Source organism: Myxine glutinosa, chromosome 8 (assembly GCF_964187855.1).
Source record: "Myxine glutinosa chromosome 8, kmMyxGlut1.1, whole genome shotgun sequence".
Taxonomy (NCBI): domain Eukaryota; kingdom Metazoa; phylum Chordata; class Myxini; order Myxiniformes; family Myxinidae; genus Myxine; species Myxine glutinosa.
The window spans coordinates 79,889,198-79,904,614 of record NC_136268.1 but is presented as its reverse complement, the minus strand read 5'-3'; the positions used below and the strand labels follow the sequence as shown (position 1 = coordinate 79,904,614).

Below are 15,417 nucleotides of genomic sequence, written 5' to 3'. Positions count from 1 at the left end.
GCATTATAAAGCACAACCAGAAACCGAAAGCCACGCCTCTCAAGCGTGGCGTGCTTCGGTGGTCACGTGATCAACAGGTGTAGCTGATTATACCCGCACGCGCGCACGCTTTGGCGGTCACGTGACCAGCCACTCTGGCGCCGGGGATCCCCGCCGGTGACGTCACCGGCTGGAGCAAGGAGATTCTAATGCTGGTCTTGCTTGGGGAACCCATGGGTCGCTACAGTATCTTCAATGGTGAGTACCCATTATAATTTTATATGTTGTTAAAATTACGTATGTTTAATAATAATAATAATAATGCATTTATTTTATATAGCGCTTTTCAGGAAGCCCAAAGACGCTTTGACAGAGTGCAAAACATAATGCATAGCAAAACATAAAGACAATTGCAAAAAAAAAAGAAGAATCAATAGGGAAATATTCAAAGCACAAAGGAGGGAGAAGGAGAGGAGATAGTCAGGGGTTAGATGCTGTGGGTTAAATGTTGAATGCAGTGTTGAACAGGTGGGTCTTGAGTGATGTTTTGAATGTGGTGAGTGAGGAGGAGTCTCTGATGGTGTGAGGTAGCGAGTTCCAGAGGGTGGGAGCAGCGATGGAGAAGGCCCTGTCCCCCCAGGATCTAAATTTGGTCCGGATGGGGGGGGGTCAAGAGGTTGGTACCAGCAGAGCGGAGGTTGCGGGTGGGAGTGTGTCTGGAGAGGAGGTCAGCCAGGTAGGATGGGGCCAGGTTATGGAGGGCTTTGTAGGTCAAGAGGAGGATTTTGTACTGGATTCTCTGGGAGATGGGGAGCCAGTGAAGCTTGTAAAGGACGGGGGTGATGTGGTCACGGGTCCGGGAATGGGTGAGTAGACGGGCAGCGGAGTTCTGAATGTATTGGAGTTTATTGGTGATTGTTGAGGGTGAACCATAAAGGAGGCTATTGCAGTAGTCCAGACGGGAAGTGATGAAGGCGTGGATGAGGGTTTCTGCAGCCACGGAGGAGAGGGATGGACGGAGACGGGCGATGTTTTTCAGGTGAAAGAAGGCTGTCTTTGTGATCTGTTTAGTGTATTTGTCGAAGGAGAGGGTTTGGTCAAAGATGATGCCAAGATTCCGGATGTGAGGGGAGGTGGATACTGGGAAACCGTCGATGTTGAGGGCAAAGTTATGGGTGGACTTGGTGAGCGTTTTTGGGCCAATGATGATTATTTCAGATTTATCACAGTTAAGTTTGAGGAAGTTGATTTGAAGCCAGGATTTTATTTCAGTGATGTAGTTTGTCAGGATAGAGTGGGTGGCGGTGGAGATGGACTTGGTGGAGATGAAAAGCTGGATGTCATCGGCGAAGCAGTGGAATTGGAGACCATGACGGCGGATTAAGTGACCGAGGGGGGACAGGTAAAGGATGAAGAGGAGGGGGCCAAGAACTGAACCTTGGGGGACACCTTGGGGGAGGGGAGCAGTGGGGGATTTGCAGTTATTGATGGAGATGAACTGACGTCTGTCAGAGAGGTATGATTTAATCCAAGAGAGGGCAGTGCCGGTAATGTTAAAGGTGGTTTCAAGTCGGGTGAGGAGGATGGTGTGATCGATGGTGTCAAAGGCGGCGCTGAGGTCGAGGAGGATGAGAATGTTGAGGTTGCCAGCGTCAGAGGAGAGGAGAAGGTCGTTGGTGATTTTGAGGAGAGCAGTTTCAGTACTGTGGTTGGAGCGGAATCCGGATTGGAATGTTTCATACAGGTTATTGGCAGAGAGGTGATGTTTGAGTTGAGTGGCTACAGCGCGTTCCAAAACCTTTGACAGAAAGGGTAGGTTGGAGATGGGTCTGAAGTTATTTAGGGTGTCAGGGTTTAGTCCAGGTTTTTTCAGAATGGGGGTAACAGCAGCAATTTTGAGGGATGGTGGGACGATGCCTGTAGACAGGGAGGAGTTTATTGTTGCAATGATAAGTGGAGAGAGAGCAGGAAGGGAGGCCTTGACAAAGCTGGAGGGGATGGGGTCAAGAGTGCAGGTGGCAGTTTTCATTCCGATGAGGAGTTCAGAGAGGTCAGTAGGGGAGACTGGGGAGAATTGAGACAGGGGATGGCAGGATAAGGGGGGGCAGGTGGTTTGAGGGGGAGCGGGTGCGGCGGTGGTCAAGCTGTTGTAGATGTTTTCAATTTTGCGTTGGAAGAATGAAAGGAAGGAGATGCAGTTGTCTATTGTGAATGACTGGGTGGTGGTGTTCAGGGGGCTGAGGAGTTTGTTTATTGTAGAGAAGAGTGCTTTTGGGTTTCCGGAGCCAGAGTGGATAATTTGAGAGTAGTAGGCGGAGCGGGCGCGGGAGAGGGCATCTTTATAGTGTTGTATGTGGTCCTTGTAGGCCTGGGAGTGAACTGTGAGACCTGTTTTATTGCGGAGTCTTTCAAGTTGGCGAGCACGAGTTTTCATCAGGCGGAGTTCAGGGGTAAACCAGGGAGCAGAATGGGTGAAAGAAACTGTTTTGGTTTTTATAGGCGCAAGTTGGTCAAGGCAGGAGGAGAGAGTGTGGTTGTAGTAGTCAGTGAGGTCAGAAGGGGTGTGGAGGTCAACGAAGGGAGAAGTGGACATTTTTTCAGAGAGGGTCGATGAGAATGAGGCAGGTGAAAGAGCGTTTAGCTTACGGAAGTTGATAGTGCGATAATGCCTTGGTGCTGGGGTGGGGATGTTGATGGTCAGAGTGATGGCTAGGTGGTCAGAGAGAGTGAGGTCGGAGCCAGAGAGATGGTGCAAAATTAGTCCAGTAGAGCAGACAAGGTCCAAAATGTGACCATGGTTATGGGTAGGAAAGTTGACATGTTGAGTGAGGTTAAAGCAGGTGAGTAAATCGGTGAAGTCAGTGGTTAGCGTGGAGTCAGTGGAGTCCATGTGGATATTGAAATCACCAAGGAGGAGGATTGAGGGGGAGAGGGAACATAGCTGGGTCAGAAAGTAGGAGAAGTCAGACAGGAATGATGGGTGTGGTTTGGGAGGGCGGTAGACAACAGCCATGACTGACTGTGTGTGACCAGAGAGTTTAAAAGCCAGGTGTTCAAATGATGGAGCAGATGAGATGGAGATGAGGTTGGTCTTGATGTCTTGTCGGTGAATAACGGCAATTCCACCACCTCGGCCCTCCGAGCGTGGTTTATTGATGTAAGAATATCCATTGGGTGTGGTGAGGTTGAGCGTGTAGTAGTCCAGTGGTTGTTGCCAGGTCTCAGTGAGACAGAGAAAGTCCAGTTTATTTTCCAGGATGTAGTCGTTCAGGATGAGGCATTTGTTGTTGAGGGACCGGGTATTGAACAGGGTGAGCTTGATGTTGTTTTGTACGGCGGGTATGAATCCAGGTGATTTGGCCAGGGTTCGCAGACAGGAGGTGCGATTTTGTGCGTTGTTGTGACCAGGTGTGTTGGGACGATGAGTGGGAGTGCGCTGAGCCGACCAGAGGATGGGGATGGAGTGACCTGATTGTAAATAAACAAACTTACGACCGGAGCCACGGTGAATGTACCTGGGTCGACGCAGGAGTCCATTCGATTTGATTGCAGAGATGCATGATGGGGTGGAGCGGGTTTTAAGCAGGAGAAGCCTTGCGGCGGAGTTCCGCAGAGCCATGCCAGCAGGATGGGTGAGGAGGCGAAACAATCGACACAACCCACGGGAGTGGGCCCGAGGAAACAGCGAAGGAGCCGAGCAGGTGAAGCCAGGAGCAGAGCCGGGACCATGCAGAGGGCAGACAGGAGCGAAGAGACGAGCACGAGGCCAAGGTTGAGGAGGCAAAGCGGCAAATGCAGCGGCAAACGACCGCCGCCGCTAATCAAGATCACGGCGGCAAACCGCCACCATCGCCGCTGCAAACAATGGGCGGCACAACCCACGAGAGTGAGCCCGAGGAAATAGCGAAGGAGCCGAGCAGGTGAAGCCAGGAGCAGCAGAGCAGAGCCGGGACCGTGCAGAGGAAGACTCAATGGCCAAAAATCCGCCACGACCACCAGGAAAGCAAGATACGGACAATGGTCCAGTCAGAGAAGCGGCGAGCAAGTGACGCCAGCGTCCTCTCACGACCGGACCGGAAACGGAAGTGGCCTTGGAGGAGTTTGTTTAAGAGTGTAAAAAGTGTTTAAGAGTATAGGAAGTGTTTATAAGAGTATGGGAAAGGTTAATAAGAGTGTGGGAAAGGTTAATAAGAGTGTGGGGAGGGTCATAAAGCTTTAAAATATATATAAATAATAAAATTAAAATATGGTCGCCACTTCGCGGATTTTCGTCTATCGCGGGGGGTTCTGGAACGTAACCCCCGCGATAAACGAGGGATCACTGTGTGTGTGTATGTATGTATGTATGTATGTATGTATGTATATGTATGTATATATATGTATATATATGTATATATATGTATGTATATATATGTATATATATATATATATATATATATATATATATATATATATGTATATATATATATATATATATATATATATATATATATATATATATATATATATATATATATATATATATATATATATATATATATATATATATATAGTTGCGGTTTTGGGAAAACTAAAAATTAATGGTAACCACCATACAGGTCCATTAGATTAATTATTTCACAGCAGACCATTATCTTAGTCCCTTTCCCTTATTTCAGGTTATAATGTCTTTATGCATTGGGGAAAGGAAAGATAGGTCCTCCACTCATAAGGGATAATGCACCAGTCTCCAAGGCACACCATGGTGTCCAAGTTCAGAAACCCAGCAATCAGGGTGAGAGTTGCTTTGGGGGAACTTGTGGGGCAGAGTAACGTGCTCCACCAATAGTGGAGGCCCAATACTCATGTATTGTCTTTGTTGCCCAAATGTTGGTTTGTTGCCCTGCCCAAATACATAGTGCCAACTGTAAAGTTTGGTGGAGGAGGAATAATGGTCTGGGGCAGTTTTTCATGGTTCGGGCTAGGCCCCTTAGTTCCAGTGAAGGGAAATCTTGACACTACAGCATACAATGACATTCTAGACAATTGTGTGCTTCCAACTTTGTGGCAACAGTTTGGGGAAGGTCCTTTCCTGTTTCAGCATGACAACGCCCCCGTGCACAAAGCGAGGTCCATACAGAAATGGTTTTACGAGATCGGTGTGGAAGAACTTTATTGGTCTGCACAGAGCCCTGACCGCAACCGCATCGAACACCTTTGGGATGAATTGGAACGCCGACTGTGCAAGGCAGGCCTAATCGCCCAACATCAGTGCCCGACCTCACTAATGCTCTTGTGGCTGAATCGAATCAAATCTCCGCAGCAATGTTCCAACATCTAGTGGAAAGCCTTCCCAGAAGAATGGAGGCTGTTATAGCAGCAAAGGGGGTTATGGGGGAGGGGGGGGTGGACAAACTCCACACTTATGCCAATGATTTTGGAATGAGATGTGTGATGTTCGGGTGTCCCACATACATTTTGTCATGTAGTGTATGCAAACAACAATTGGTAGTCTTCAAATTTGCCATCTTCATCGCCAAATACAAATATCAAACATTTCTCCACAAGTCCAACATTTTAAACACAAGTACACAACTCACCCGAAATCTTTCATCTCCTGTCAACCAGCTGAGCTCACGAAATTCCAGCTGAATGCTTGTGACCTCAGCCACTGTGCTATCAGACGTCCACTTGGGGCCATGAGCAGTACCTTTGCCCAGGTTGACATCAGAATAGGGGATGTGGGATGGAGTGCCAAATGCAGGAAGCAGCCGGACACCGAGATCAGTCTGCCATGAAATGTTATCATCCCGCAGCATTCAAAGTCAACTCCAACCCCCAGACCCTCTCCTCACCAAAACAGCTTATGAAAGGCGTTCATAAAATGCTAGACCATGGCATTATGCATCAATTAACTTTTACAATAATTACAAAGACATTTGTACATCATGCAAAAATAATCACCGTACTTGTATTTTTTATTTGGACCAGGAATTCCATGCTCACATGGGATTGCTAAAATGACCAACCCAATCACCGATTATAAAATATATTATAAACAGAACAAAACTGAATGCAGAAGTGCAATGGCACAAGTGAGATTTCAAACAAGACAAGCATAAGTTACATTCAGTATTGTCATTTCACACCAAATATACTCTTTTTATATTTGCTTCATCCTCTTCAATTTCAACAAAATGTGGTGCAAGAGTAGCTATTCGTTACAAATGAAGGAATTTACAACAGTTGCAGCCAGAATTTGTACATTTTGTAGTTTTGAAACTTCTTCAACTGTTCAATCATCCACTTAGTCTCAACTTTTGTTGCTTCATGTTGGTCATTTATTGGTGGTAGTTCATCTAGTTTTAGTCTCTTATGAATTGTACTTATGATTATCTTCACTTTCTCTTCAGGATACCTTTGATGGGCTCATTTCCCGATTTCAACTTGTCCACTCCCGTACTTGAAAGGGATTGGTGTCATATACAAATGCCCACTGGTATCGATTCAAACAGCTCATCCTTACTGGTATCATCTGACTGTGATTCACAACTTCTCAATTGAAGAGTAGGAACCACTGAAATAGCTTTTCTAAATGATCAGCAGTTTGTTTTCGAGGACAAGGTCCACATGAGGAAACTGATGGACAAACTACCAATTTCTCTCGAGTACTGGAGATCTTTCGTGGGTATCATTCCCGCGGGTCTTTTCCTCAAGGCAGTGTTCTGGTCCTGTTCTTCCTCAAGGCAGTGTTCTGGTCCCTGTGCTTTTTCTGGTCTTCATTAATAATCTCTCTGACTCTCTGGAGAAGCCTCTCTATCTTTTTACTGATGGCTCCACCTTTTTCCGCTCCACATCTCATCCCTCAGATCGGCAGGCAGCAGCCCCTTCTATTCACTCTCTGCAGACCTGGATAAAATAACAAGCTGGTCAAACACATTGAACATGTCTTTCAATCCTGACAAATCTCACACTCTCACTTTGTCTTTCTGAAAAGACTGTCTGGAAAACCCCCCCGCCTCCCTCCCCCCCTCCCCGCCTGCCTCCCTCCCTCCCTCCCCGCCTGCCTCCCTCCCTCCCTCCCTCCCTCCCCCCCCACCTCCCTCCCCCCCACCCCCCCCACCTCCCTCCCCCCCACCCCCCCCCCCACCTCCCTCCCCCCCCCACCCCCCCCCCCACCTCCCTCCCCCACCTCCCTCCCCCACCTCCCTCCCCCACCTCCCTCCCCCCCCACCTCCCGCCCCCCCCGCCCCCCCCCCACCCACACTTTGTCTGTTTTGTGTGTCCGTTTGTCTTTGGTGTTCACTCTTTCACGAGCCTCGATCTTGTATATAAAAAAATAAAATATATATACTTTCTCAACAATCCTCTCAAAGAAGTCCCGTCACTCAAGTTTTTGGTCTCACTATCTGCCATGATCTTTCCTGGGAAAACCACATTTCCAAGCTGGCCTCCAAAGCCAGTCACCAACTGGACATCCTCCATCATCAAAGTCCTTCCTTGGCTCGACTGAGCTACTCACCATTTTCAAAGCTTTCATCTGCAGTTTTATAGAGTACTGCTCTCCCTTAGACCTCGCTCGGTTTCACGTTGTAGAAACTAAAGCTTTTACATTCATTGGTATATCCCGCAATGAGGCTGATTCTGAGGGCCTTTCACTCTCTCACTGCAGGCGGGTTGGCGGTCTTTCTGTCTTCTACCGACTCCTCTCTGGCCTTGCACCCCAAGCTCTGTCTGTGCTCTGTCCCCCAAATATTCCTGCAGGACGCACAAGATCTGCAGCAACCCTCTTTTGGTGAAGCTGCCAAAATCTTCACCCTCTCTGCTCACCTTCACCCTTTCATTCCTCTTTTCTCCCACCTCTGGAACAAACTCGCACACTCTTTTCAATCCCACTCCTCCCTCCAAGTCTTCAAATCAGCTGTTTACCACCATCTCTTATGGGGGATGCCCCATCCAAAACCTTGATCTTTTCTACCCCCATTAATACAACCCTAATCCATGTCCTTCAAATGCAGTTTTCTTTCCTGAAAGTCCTCGTAGTGTCCATCTTGTTTATTCCGTGTACCCTGCCACAGCCCTCTCCCTTCCACAGATCTCTCAATGTCCCTGTTACCTAATGTTATTGTGTTTCCCTCTCTCTCCCCCTCTTGTCTCCTGCTCCCTTTATTACATGCTACTTGTGTTAGCTCTTCCACGAGCCTCGACTTGGCATACAAAAAAAACATAAAAAACATATCTTGTATATGAGTTATGGACCTGAAAGTTAGCATGGTTTCATTGTTCAATGAAATGGGCCAATTCCCCCCCCCCCCCCCCCCCATACCAAATTTCTAATTCTGAGAAGAGAACATTTTGTGGGTGTGTTGATTTTACATGGAATGACCCTACTCACACTGTGATGTTTAGATAGTGTGATTCAAACACAACATTAAGAACAGAAGAGATGAGAAAAAAAAGTGTAGAGTGCAGTGTGAAGCACGAACAGCTTTGTCAAGAAACAGCTTGTCCCCAGTAAGATGGAATGTACTCAGGAGACCGCCTAGAATGCGAATTGTGCATTCAAACAGGTTAACATCAACATTCTTGTTGAAGTTCAGTTCACTGGCCACCCATTTCCGTGCCTCCTCAAATTCTGCAAAACACACATGGAGAAAGGTGGTAGCTGGTACACTCCAAAATAAACTAGGAAAGCAACCATCTTTGCAACTGTATTGAAAAAAAAAGAAGAAAATAAATAAATAAATTAATATAATTTTATATATATACATATTGTTATGTCTGAGGGGGTAAAGAAATATCTAGAGCGAGGTAGATCTGTATAGGTAGGTATTCGACTGTCGCGATAGGGAATCTACCTGTAATAAGTTCTTTATGTTTAGGCATTTGTCGGGATAAGATGTACGATTGTGGATCTACCAGGAGATTCGAGTGTTAAGTAGTTAGGGATTAAAGATAACGCCCCTGTGAGTCTCACCTAGTAGTCAAACCTTTGTCCATTATGGCATTGCAAACCACATAAACATTAGTTAGGTCCCTAGCGCAACATTAAATAATTCCTTTCCCTGACAATGACTTAGGAAGAAAACGGACAGGAAACCAGGCCAAAAACACCGCCACAATTGGCCGCCACCATTTACACCTCCGCAAGGCCTACCAACCTCGCATAGCATGTCCTATGAAGGAGGAGCATGAGTGGAGAGAGTGGCAGACGCAGAGGACGTGACCTGGACGAGCCGGCGAGTCGTGGGAGGCTCTGATTGGCAGAGCAGTGCGCCAATGTGACGCCATCGGCCGGAGATATTATCGAGGGGAGGACGCCATTTTTGTTGGGGCAGTTGAGATGGACCAGAGTCGGGTCGAGTCGAGTTGAGTGCAGTTCGAAGGAGTTCACGGCTTGAGTTGGTACTCCCGGTGCAATCCCGAGTTTGGAGAGTCCTTCCTGTCCCTGGTCGAGTGGAGAGTTGCAGCTCGAGCAGCTTTAGTCCCGGCCGGCAGCCCGAGTGGAGTTCGCTTGCTTTGTGCAGCCCTGCGTTGGACCTTTGGAGCAAGGGAGCTAGTGGTGTGCCGTTGAACCAACGAGGCCTGGTGGCGCTCGGAGGCGGACAGAGAGGGCCGCGGGGCCGTGTTACACTGAAGACGACTAGAGCCAGATAAGCCCGAGCACCGCGTTTACACTTGATATGACGAGACGTGTTATTTTCGTATTCATCTCCCTCGTATTGTGTTTGATATCTGTGGTGTGTGGGATCCCAATTTAGGCTTCTTATTAGAGTTATTACCGGCACGTGCTTTTTCACTGTCATTACTTTTCATTCATAAATCGTTGTATTATTTTCTGTGCATATCTGAACGCAGTTTTCCTGGGTGTTTGATTTTAATAGGTAAGGCTGCAGGGCTTTCGCTGTGTCCCGCCATTCCGCGCGTTTAAGTGCTTGATTGGAATCCGCTATTGAGTTTTCGCATCGGGAGTTTAAAGCCTCATAATCGGCCTCCGCAACTCTGATGTTAATCGCAGTTGCGTGACAATATACTCAGTGTGCGATCATATAGATATATATATATTGTTATGGATATGAGGATTGTGTTTTTTTTATTGTGTTTTTTTATTATTAGTGCTTTATTCTGGACCCTCCTTACTGCAGTTATGTATAAAGGTCAAAGGGCGTCCCATAATTAGGTCATAAACAATCACGTCAGCCAATCATAGATTTCCCCCTTTGTTGATAGTTATATCTTTATTATGTGTATTAGGGTAAGGCCTTGTCTTCCATTAAGATGACACTGTGGCGGACACAAAAGCCCACTGGCGTGGTGACATCATTCCACGCACCAAGTGGGCGGTGGCCACGCCCGAGGGGTAGGCGTGGCCTCATGATATACACCGGGCGACCAGCCCGGAAGTGTTACAGTGTAGTCTTACAATAAAGACGTTTATATGTTACCGCTTGTCCGCTTCCTCCTTGCTCACAAGCAGCGCGCGTAACGCCGCGCTTTACTGGTGACCCTCGACGTTAGATCTGCCGGAGCGATCCTTCCACACGCGACGCCATCGCCATGGCCGCCTTCGTCAAACTTCCGGAATTTTGGGAGGCTCAGGCCGAAGTCTGGTTCGTCCAGGCCGAAGCCCAATTTCAGCTTCGGCACCTCACCGGCGATGACACGCGCTACTGCCACGTCGTCGCCTCCCTCGGGCCCGGCACGGCCGCTCGAGTTGTGTCCGTCCTTCGCCACCCACCGGACGGCCACAAGTACGAGGCACTCAAGCGGCTACTCCTAGCCACGTTCAGCCTCACGGACGACGCACGGGCCGACCGCCTCCTGGATCTCCCCGAGCTCGGTGAGACGCGCCCGTCGGTCCGAATGGGCCATATGCTGTCACTGTTGGGCGACGAAGCCCCCGGTTCGCTATTCCGGGCGCTTTTCCGTCGCCAACTTCCAGCGCAGGTTCGCCTCGCGTTGGCCGGGACCGGGCTAACGGAACCCCGAGCATTGGCGGCCGAGGCGGACAAGTACTTCGCCGCTTCGGACACGCGGGCGAGCGTTGGCGTGGCCGTCACGGCCTTCGACGCTGATGTTCCACAGCATCATCTTCTACAGCACGCTGATGTTCCACAGCATCATCTTCTACAGCACGCTGATGTTCCACAGCATCATCTTCTACAGCACGCTGATGTTCCACAGCATCATCTTCTACAGCACGCTGTGGTTCAGCAGCATGCTGATACGCACCTCGTGAACGCCGCCACGCCCCGCCCACCGCCGCGGCGAAAACCGCCACCGCGGGGAAACCCATCGACTCCACTGGCCTGGCGGAGCCAGCCGCGCTCCTCCAGCTCCACCACCTGGTGCTGGTTCCACGCCAAGTTCGGCCACGAAGCTCGGCGGTGTCATCCGCCGTGCTCCTTCAACGGGTCGGGAAACGCCCGGGCCGGCGCTCAATTGTGGTGATGAGCGCCGGCCGTTCGAGCAGCCTGCTGTTCATAACGGACACCTTCTCCGGGCGCCGTTACCTGTGCGACACGGGAGCACAGGTGAGTGTCATTCCCGCCGGCACGTCAGACAAGCACGCCGCGGGTGGGGGCCCCGCGCTGCTTGCCGCGAACGGGACGCCCATCCGTACGTACGGAAAACGCTGCCTCTCTCTGCGGTTTGGAGGGCAGGTTTTCCGATGGACGTTCGTCACCGCCGACGTGCCCATGGCACTGCTTGGCGCGGACTTCCTGTGCGCTAATGGGCTCCTGGTCGACGTCAAGCGCAGACGGCTTGTCCAGGCCGAGACGTTCAGCTCGCTCGCATGTGCGTTGCCAAGCTCAACGAGCGGCTTGCCAAGCGGCTTGCCGAACGATTCGGTTCCGGCCACGTTGGTCTGTACGCTTCCGGCAGCGGACGCATTCACCCGCCTCCTCGCCGGCTTCCCGGCCCTCACGCGGCCCACCTTCTCGGCGGGGGCCGTCAAGCACGGGGTGGCCCATCACATCCCCACCGTCGGGCCACCGGTCTACGCCCGGGCACGCCGCCTCGAGCCGACGAAGCTGGCGGTGGCAAAAGCGGAGTTCGCTACCCTGGAGCGACTCGGCATCGTTCGGCGCTCAGAGAGCGCTTGGGCGTCGCCGCTGCACATCGTGCCGAAGCCCGGCGGGGGATGGCGACCGTGCGGGGACTATCGCCGTCTCAATGACGCCACGACTCCCGACCGCTACCCCGTCCCCCACATTCAGGACTTTTCCGCCCGTTTGGCGGGCAGGTCCTTCTTCTCGAAGGTGGACCTCATACGCGGCTACCATCAGGTCCCCGTCAGGCCGGAGGACGTCCCGAAGACGGCGGTCATCACGCCATTCGGACTCTTCGAGTTCCTGCGCATGCCCTTCGGTCTGAAGAATGCGGCTCAGGCGTTCCAGCGACTGATGGACAGCGTCCTGCGCGACTTGGATTTTGTCTACGTCTACCTGGACGATATCCTCGTCGCCAGCGCGTCCCGCGAAGAGCACCTACGCCACCTCCGCACGCTCTTCGAACGCCTGGGCCAGCATGGCCTGATTGTGAACCCCGCAAAGTGCCGGTTCGGCGCCGCCACAATCGATTTTCTGGGGCACCGTGTCACCAGGCACGGAGCCGTCCCCCTGCCGGCCAAGGTGGAGGCGGTGAAGGGGTTTCCGCGCCCCCGCACGATCAGAGGGCTGCAGGAGTTCCTGGGCATGGTGAACTTTTACCATCGGTTCCTGCCCCGTATCGCCCAGCTCCTGCGCCCCCTGCACGAAGCTCTCCGAGGTAAGCCGGGCAAAGGCGACGTTACCTGGACCGAGCAGATGGACACGGCGTTCACGGGCGCGAAGCTCGCTTTGGCTAACGCCACCATGCTCGCGCACCCGGCGCCCGATGCACCGATCGCCCTCACCACCGATGCCTCGGACTACGCGGTGGGCGCGGTGCACGAGCAATGGGTGCGTGGAGCTTGGCAACCGCTGGCGTTCTTTAGCCGGCAGCTTCGCCCGCCCGAACGCCGTTACAGTACCTTCGACCGCGAGTTGCTCGGACTTCACTTGGCGGTCAGGCACTTCCGCCATCTGCTCGAGGGCCGGGCGTTCACTGCCTTCGTCGACCACAAGCCGCTGATCTTCGCGATGGGCAAGGTCACCGAGCCGTGGTCGGCCCGGCAGCAGCGTCACCTCTCGGCCGTGTCCGAGTACACGACGGACATCCAGCACGTCGCGGGGAAGGACAACCCGGTTGCGGATTGCCTTTCCCGGGCCGTCGCCCACGCAGTCCACCTCGGCATCGACTATGCCCGGATGGCAGCGGACCAGGCCGCTGACCCCGACGTCCAGGCCTTGCGGACCGCCGTCACGGGCCTCCGCGTCACCGAGGTGCCGTTCGACGGCGCGGGCGCGGCCCTCTTGTGCGACGTCTCCCTCGGGCGTCCTCGCCCCATTGTGCCCGCGGGCTGGCAGCGCCAGGTGTTTGACGCCATCCACGGCCTGTCCCACCCGGGCGCGAGGGCCTCCCAAAGGCTGATCGCCGACAAGTTCGTCTGGCATGGCCTCCGGAAGGCCGTCCGCGGCTGGGCCAGGACATGCCTCGCGTGCCAGCGCGCCAAGGTGCACCGGCACACCCAGGCCCCGTTGGCCCCGTTCACGGTGCCGGAACGCCGGTTTGACCACGTCCACGTGGACCTGGTGGGACCTCTGCCCCCCTCGCGGGGTTTCACCCACGTCCTCACCATGGTGGACCGCACCACCCGGTGGCCGGAGGCCGTGCCCTTGGCGTCGACAACGGCGGCCGATGTCGCGCAGGCTTTCATCGCCACCTGGGTCGCCCGGTTCGGCGCCCCCTCAGACATCTCATCCGACCGCGGCCCCCAGTTCACCTCGGAGCTCTGGGGGGCGGTTGCGCAGGGGCTCGGGGTCCGGCTGCACCGAACCACGGCCTACCACCCCCAGGCTAACGGCCTGTGTGAGCGATTTCACCGCTCATTGAAGGCCGCGCTCCGGGCCACCCTCCGCGACGGCGGCTGGGTTGACAGGCTCCCCTGGGTCCTGCTGGGCCTCCGGACGGCGCCCAATGAGGACCTGCACGCATCCGCGGCGGAGTTGGTCTTCGGGCAACCGCTGCGGGTGCCGGGCGAGTTCCTCCCCGACACCATGGTCCGCGGCACAGCAGCGCTCCGCTCTGCAAGAGACCGCCCAGAGGTTCGCCCCGGTGCCAACGGCATGCCACGGGCACCCACCGACGCACGTCGCCCCGGAGCTTCGCACGGCGGAGTACGTCTTCGTCCGCCACGATGCCCATCGGACACCACTGCGGCCCCCGTACGACGGGCCTTTCCGCGTGCTGGAGACCGGGGCGAAGCACTTCACCCTGGACATCGGCGGTACTCCTGACCGCATTTCGGTAGACCGCCTCAAGCCGGCCCACCTCGATGTGGACCATCCACCGCCAGTGGCCCGACCCCCACGTCGGGGCCGCCCTCCTGCGGGCAGACCCCCGGCACCGCCCAGCCCCGCCGCCACGGCGCCCCCCGGTCCTGCACCCATCCCAGGGGCAGCCAGGGGCATCCCACCTGGTATCCCTGCACCCCGGACGCCGCCGATCGCCAGGGGGCGCTTCGGCCGGGTCATTCGACTGCCCCACAAACTGGCCCTCCAGGTGCGCGGGAATTCTGGGGGGGCGGGTGTGGCGGACACAAAAGCCCACTGGCGTGGTGACATCATTCCACGCACCAAGTGGGCGGTGGCCACGCCCGAGGGGTAGGCGTGGCCTCATGATATACACCGGGCGACCAGCCCGGAAGTGTTACAGTGTAGTCTTACAATAAAGACGTTTATATGTTACCGCTTGTCCGCTTCCTCCTTGCTCACAAGCAGCGCGCGTAACGCCGCGCTTTAACACTCCATTGCACCAAGTGAAACAAGATAGACCCCCTTTCATTCCCATTCCCAAAATCTCCATTTCCAGCTACATCCCCTCCAAGTCTCCATTGCCAACTGCACTGGGCAGTTTGCCAGGTTTGCTACAGCTGTGGGTTGCTGATTTCGCCCCAAAGCCGCCATTAAGCATGTGCTCAGCTCGGGGAAGAAGGGCGTGCCCGCCCATCGTCATCAAGGGCGGAGCCAGAGGGCCGTGCCGACCAATCAGGGCCGAGGCGAGCTGACCGATGGGCGTGTCCTGAAGGCCGGCGGCTTGATCGCCGGAGGCGCGATAAAAGCGCGCGCGCAATAAGCAAGGAAGTTGTTGAGTTGTTGAGGTGCAGTGGTTGGACCAAGCAAGGGAGTTGTTGAGTTGTTGCGTTGAGGTTGAGTTGAGTGGTTGGACCAGATGAGCTTTTACAGAAGTGGTTGGACCAGATGAGCTTTTACAGAAGTGGTTGGACCAGATGAGCTTTTACAGAAGCAGATGAGCTTTGACAAGACGAGAGAGACGAGTCCTGAAAAGAGCACGTGACGTCCACGCAGCCACAGC

The 15,417-nt window shown here is 53.3% G+C and overlaps 1 protein-coding gene across 3 annotated transcripts in view; it reads right to left on the bottom strand.

Annotated features, from left to right (window-relative positions):
* Window positions 1-15,417, bottom strand: part of MAN1B1 (mannosidase alpha class 1B member 1) — a 144,034-nt gene that overhangs the window by 58,926 nt on the left and 69,691 nt on the right. For all 3 annotated transcript variants that reach the window (XM_068124690.2, XM_068124691.2, XM_078783432.1), the window contains 2 exons: window positions 8,445-8,593; window positions 5,559-5,747 (listed from right to left, as the gene is read on the bottom strand). In XM_068124690.2, coding sequence (XP_067980791.2) covers window positions 5,559-5,747; window positions 8,445-8,593 — 338 coding nt within the window. The remainder of the gene's footprint in view (window positions 1-5,558; window positions 5,748-8,444; window positions 8,594-15,417) is intronic.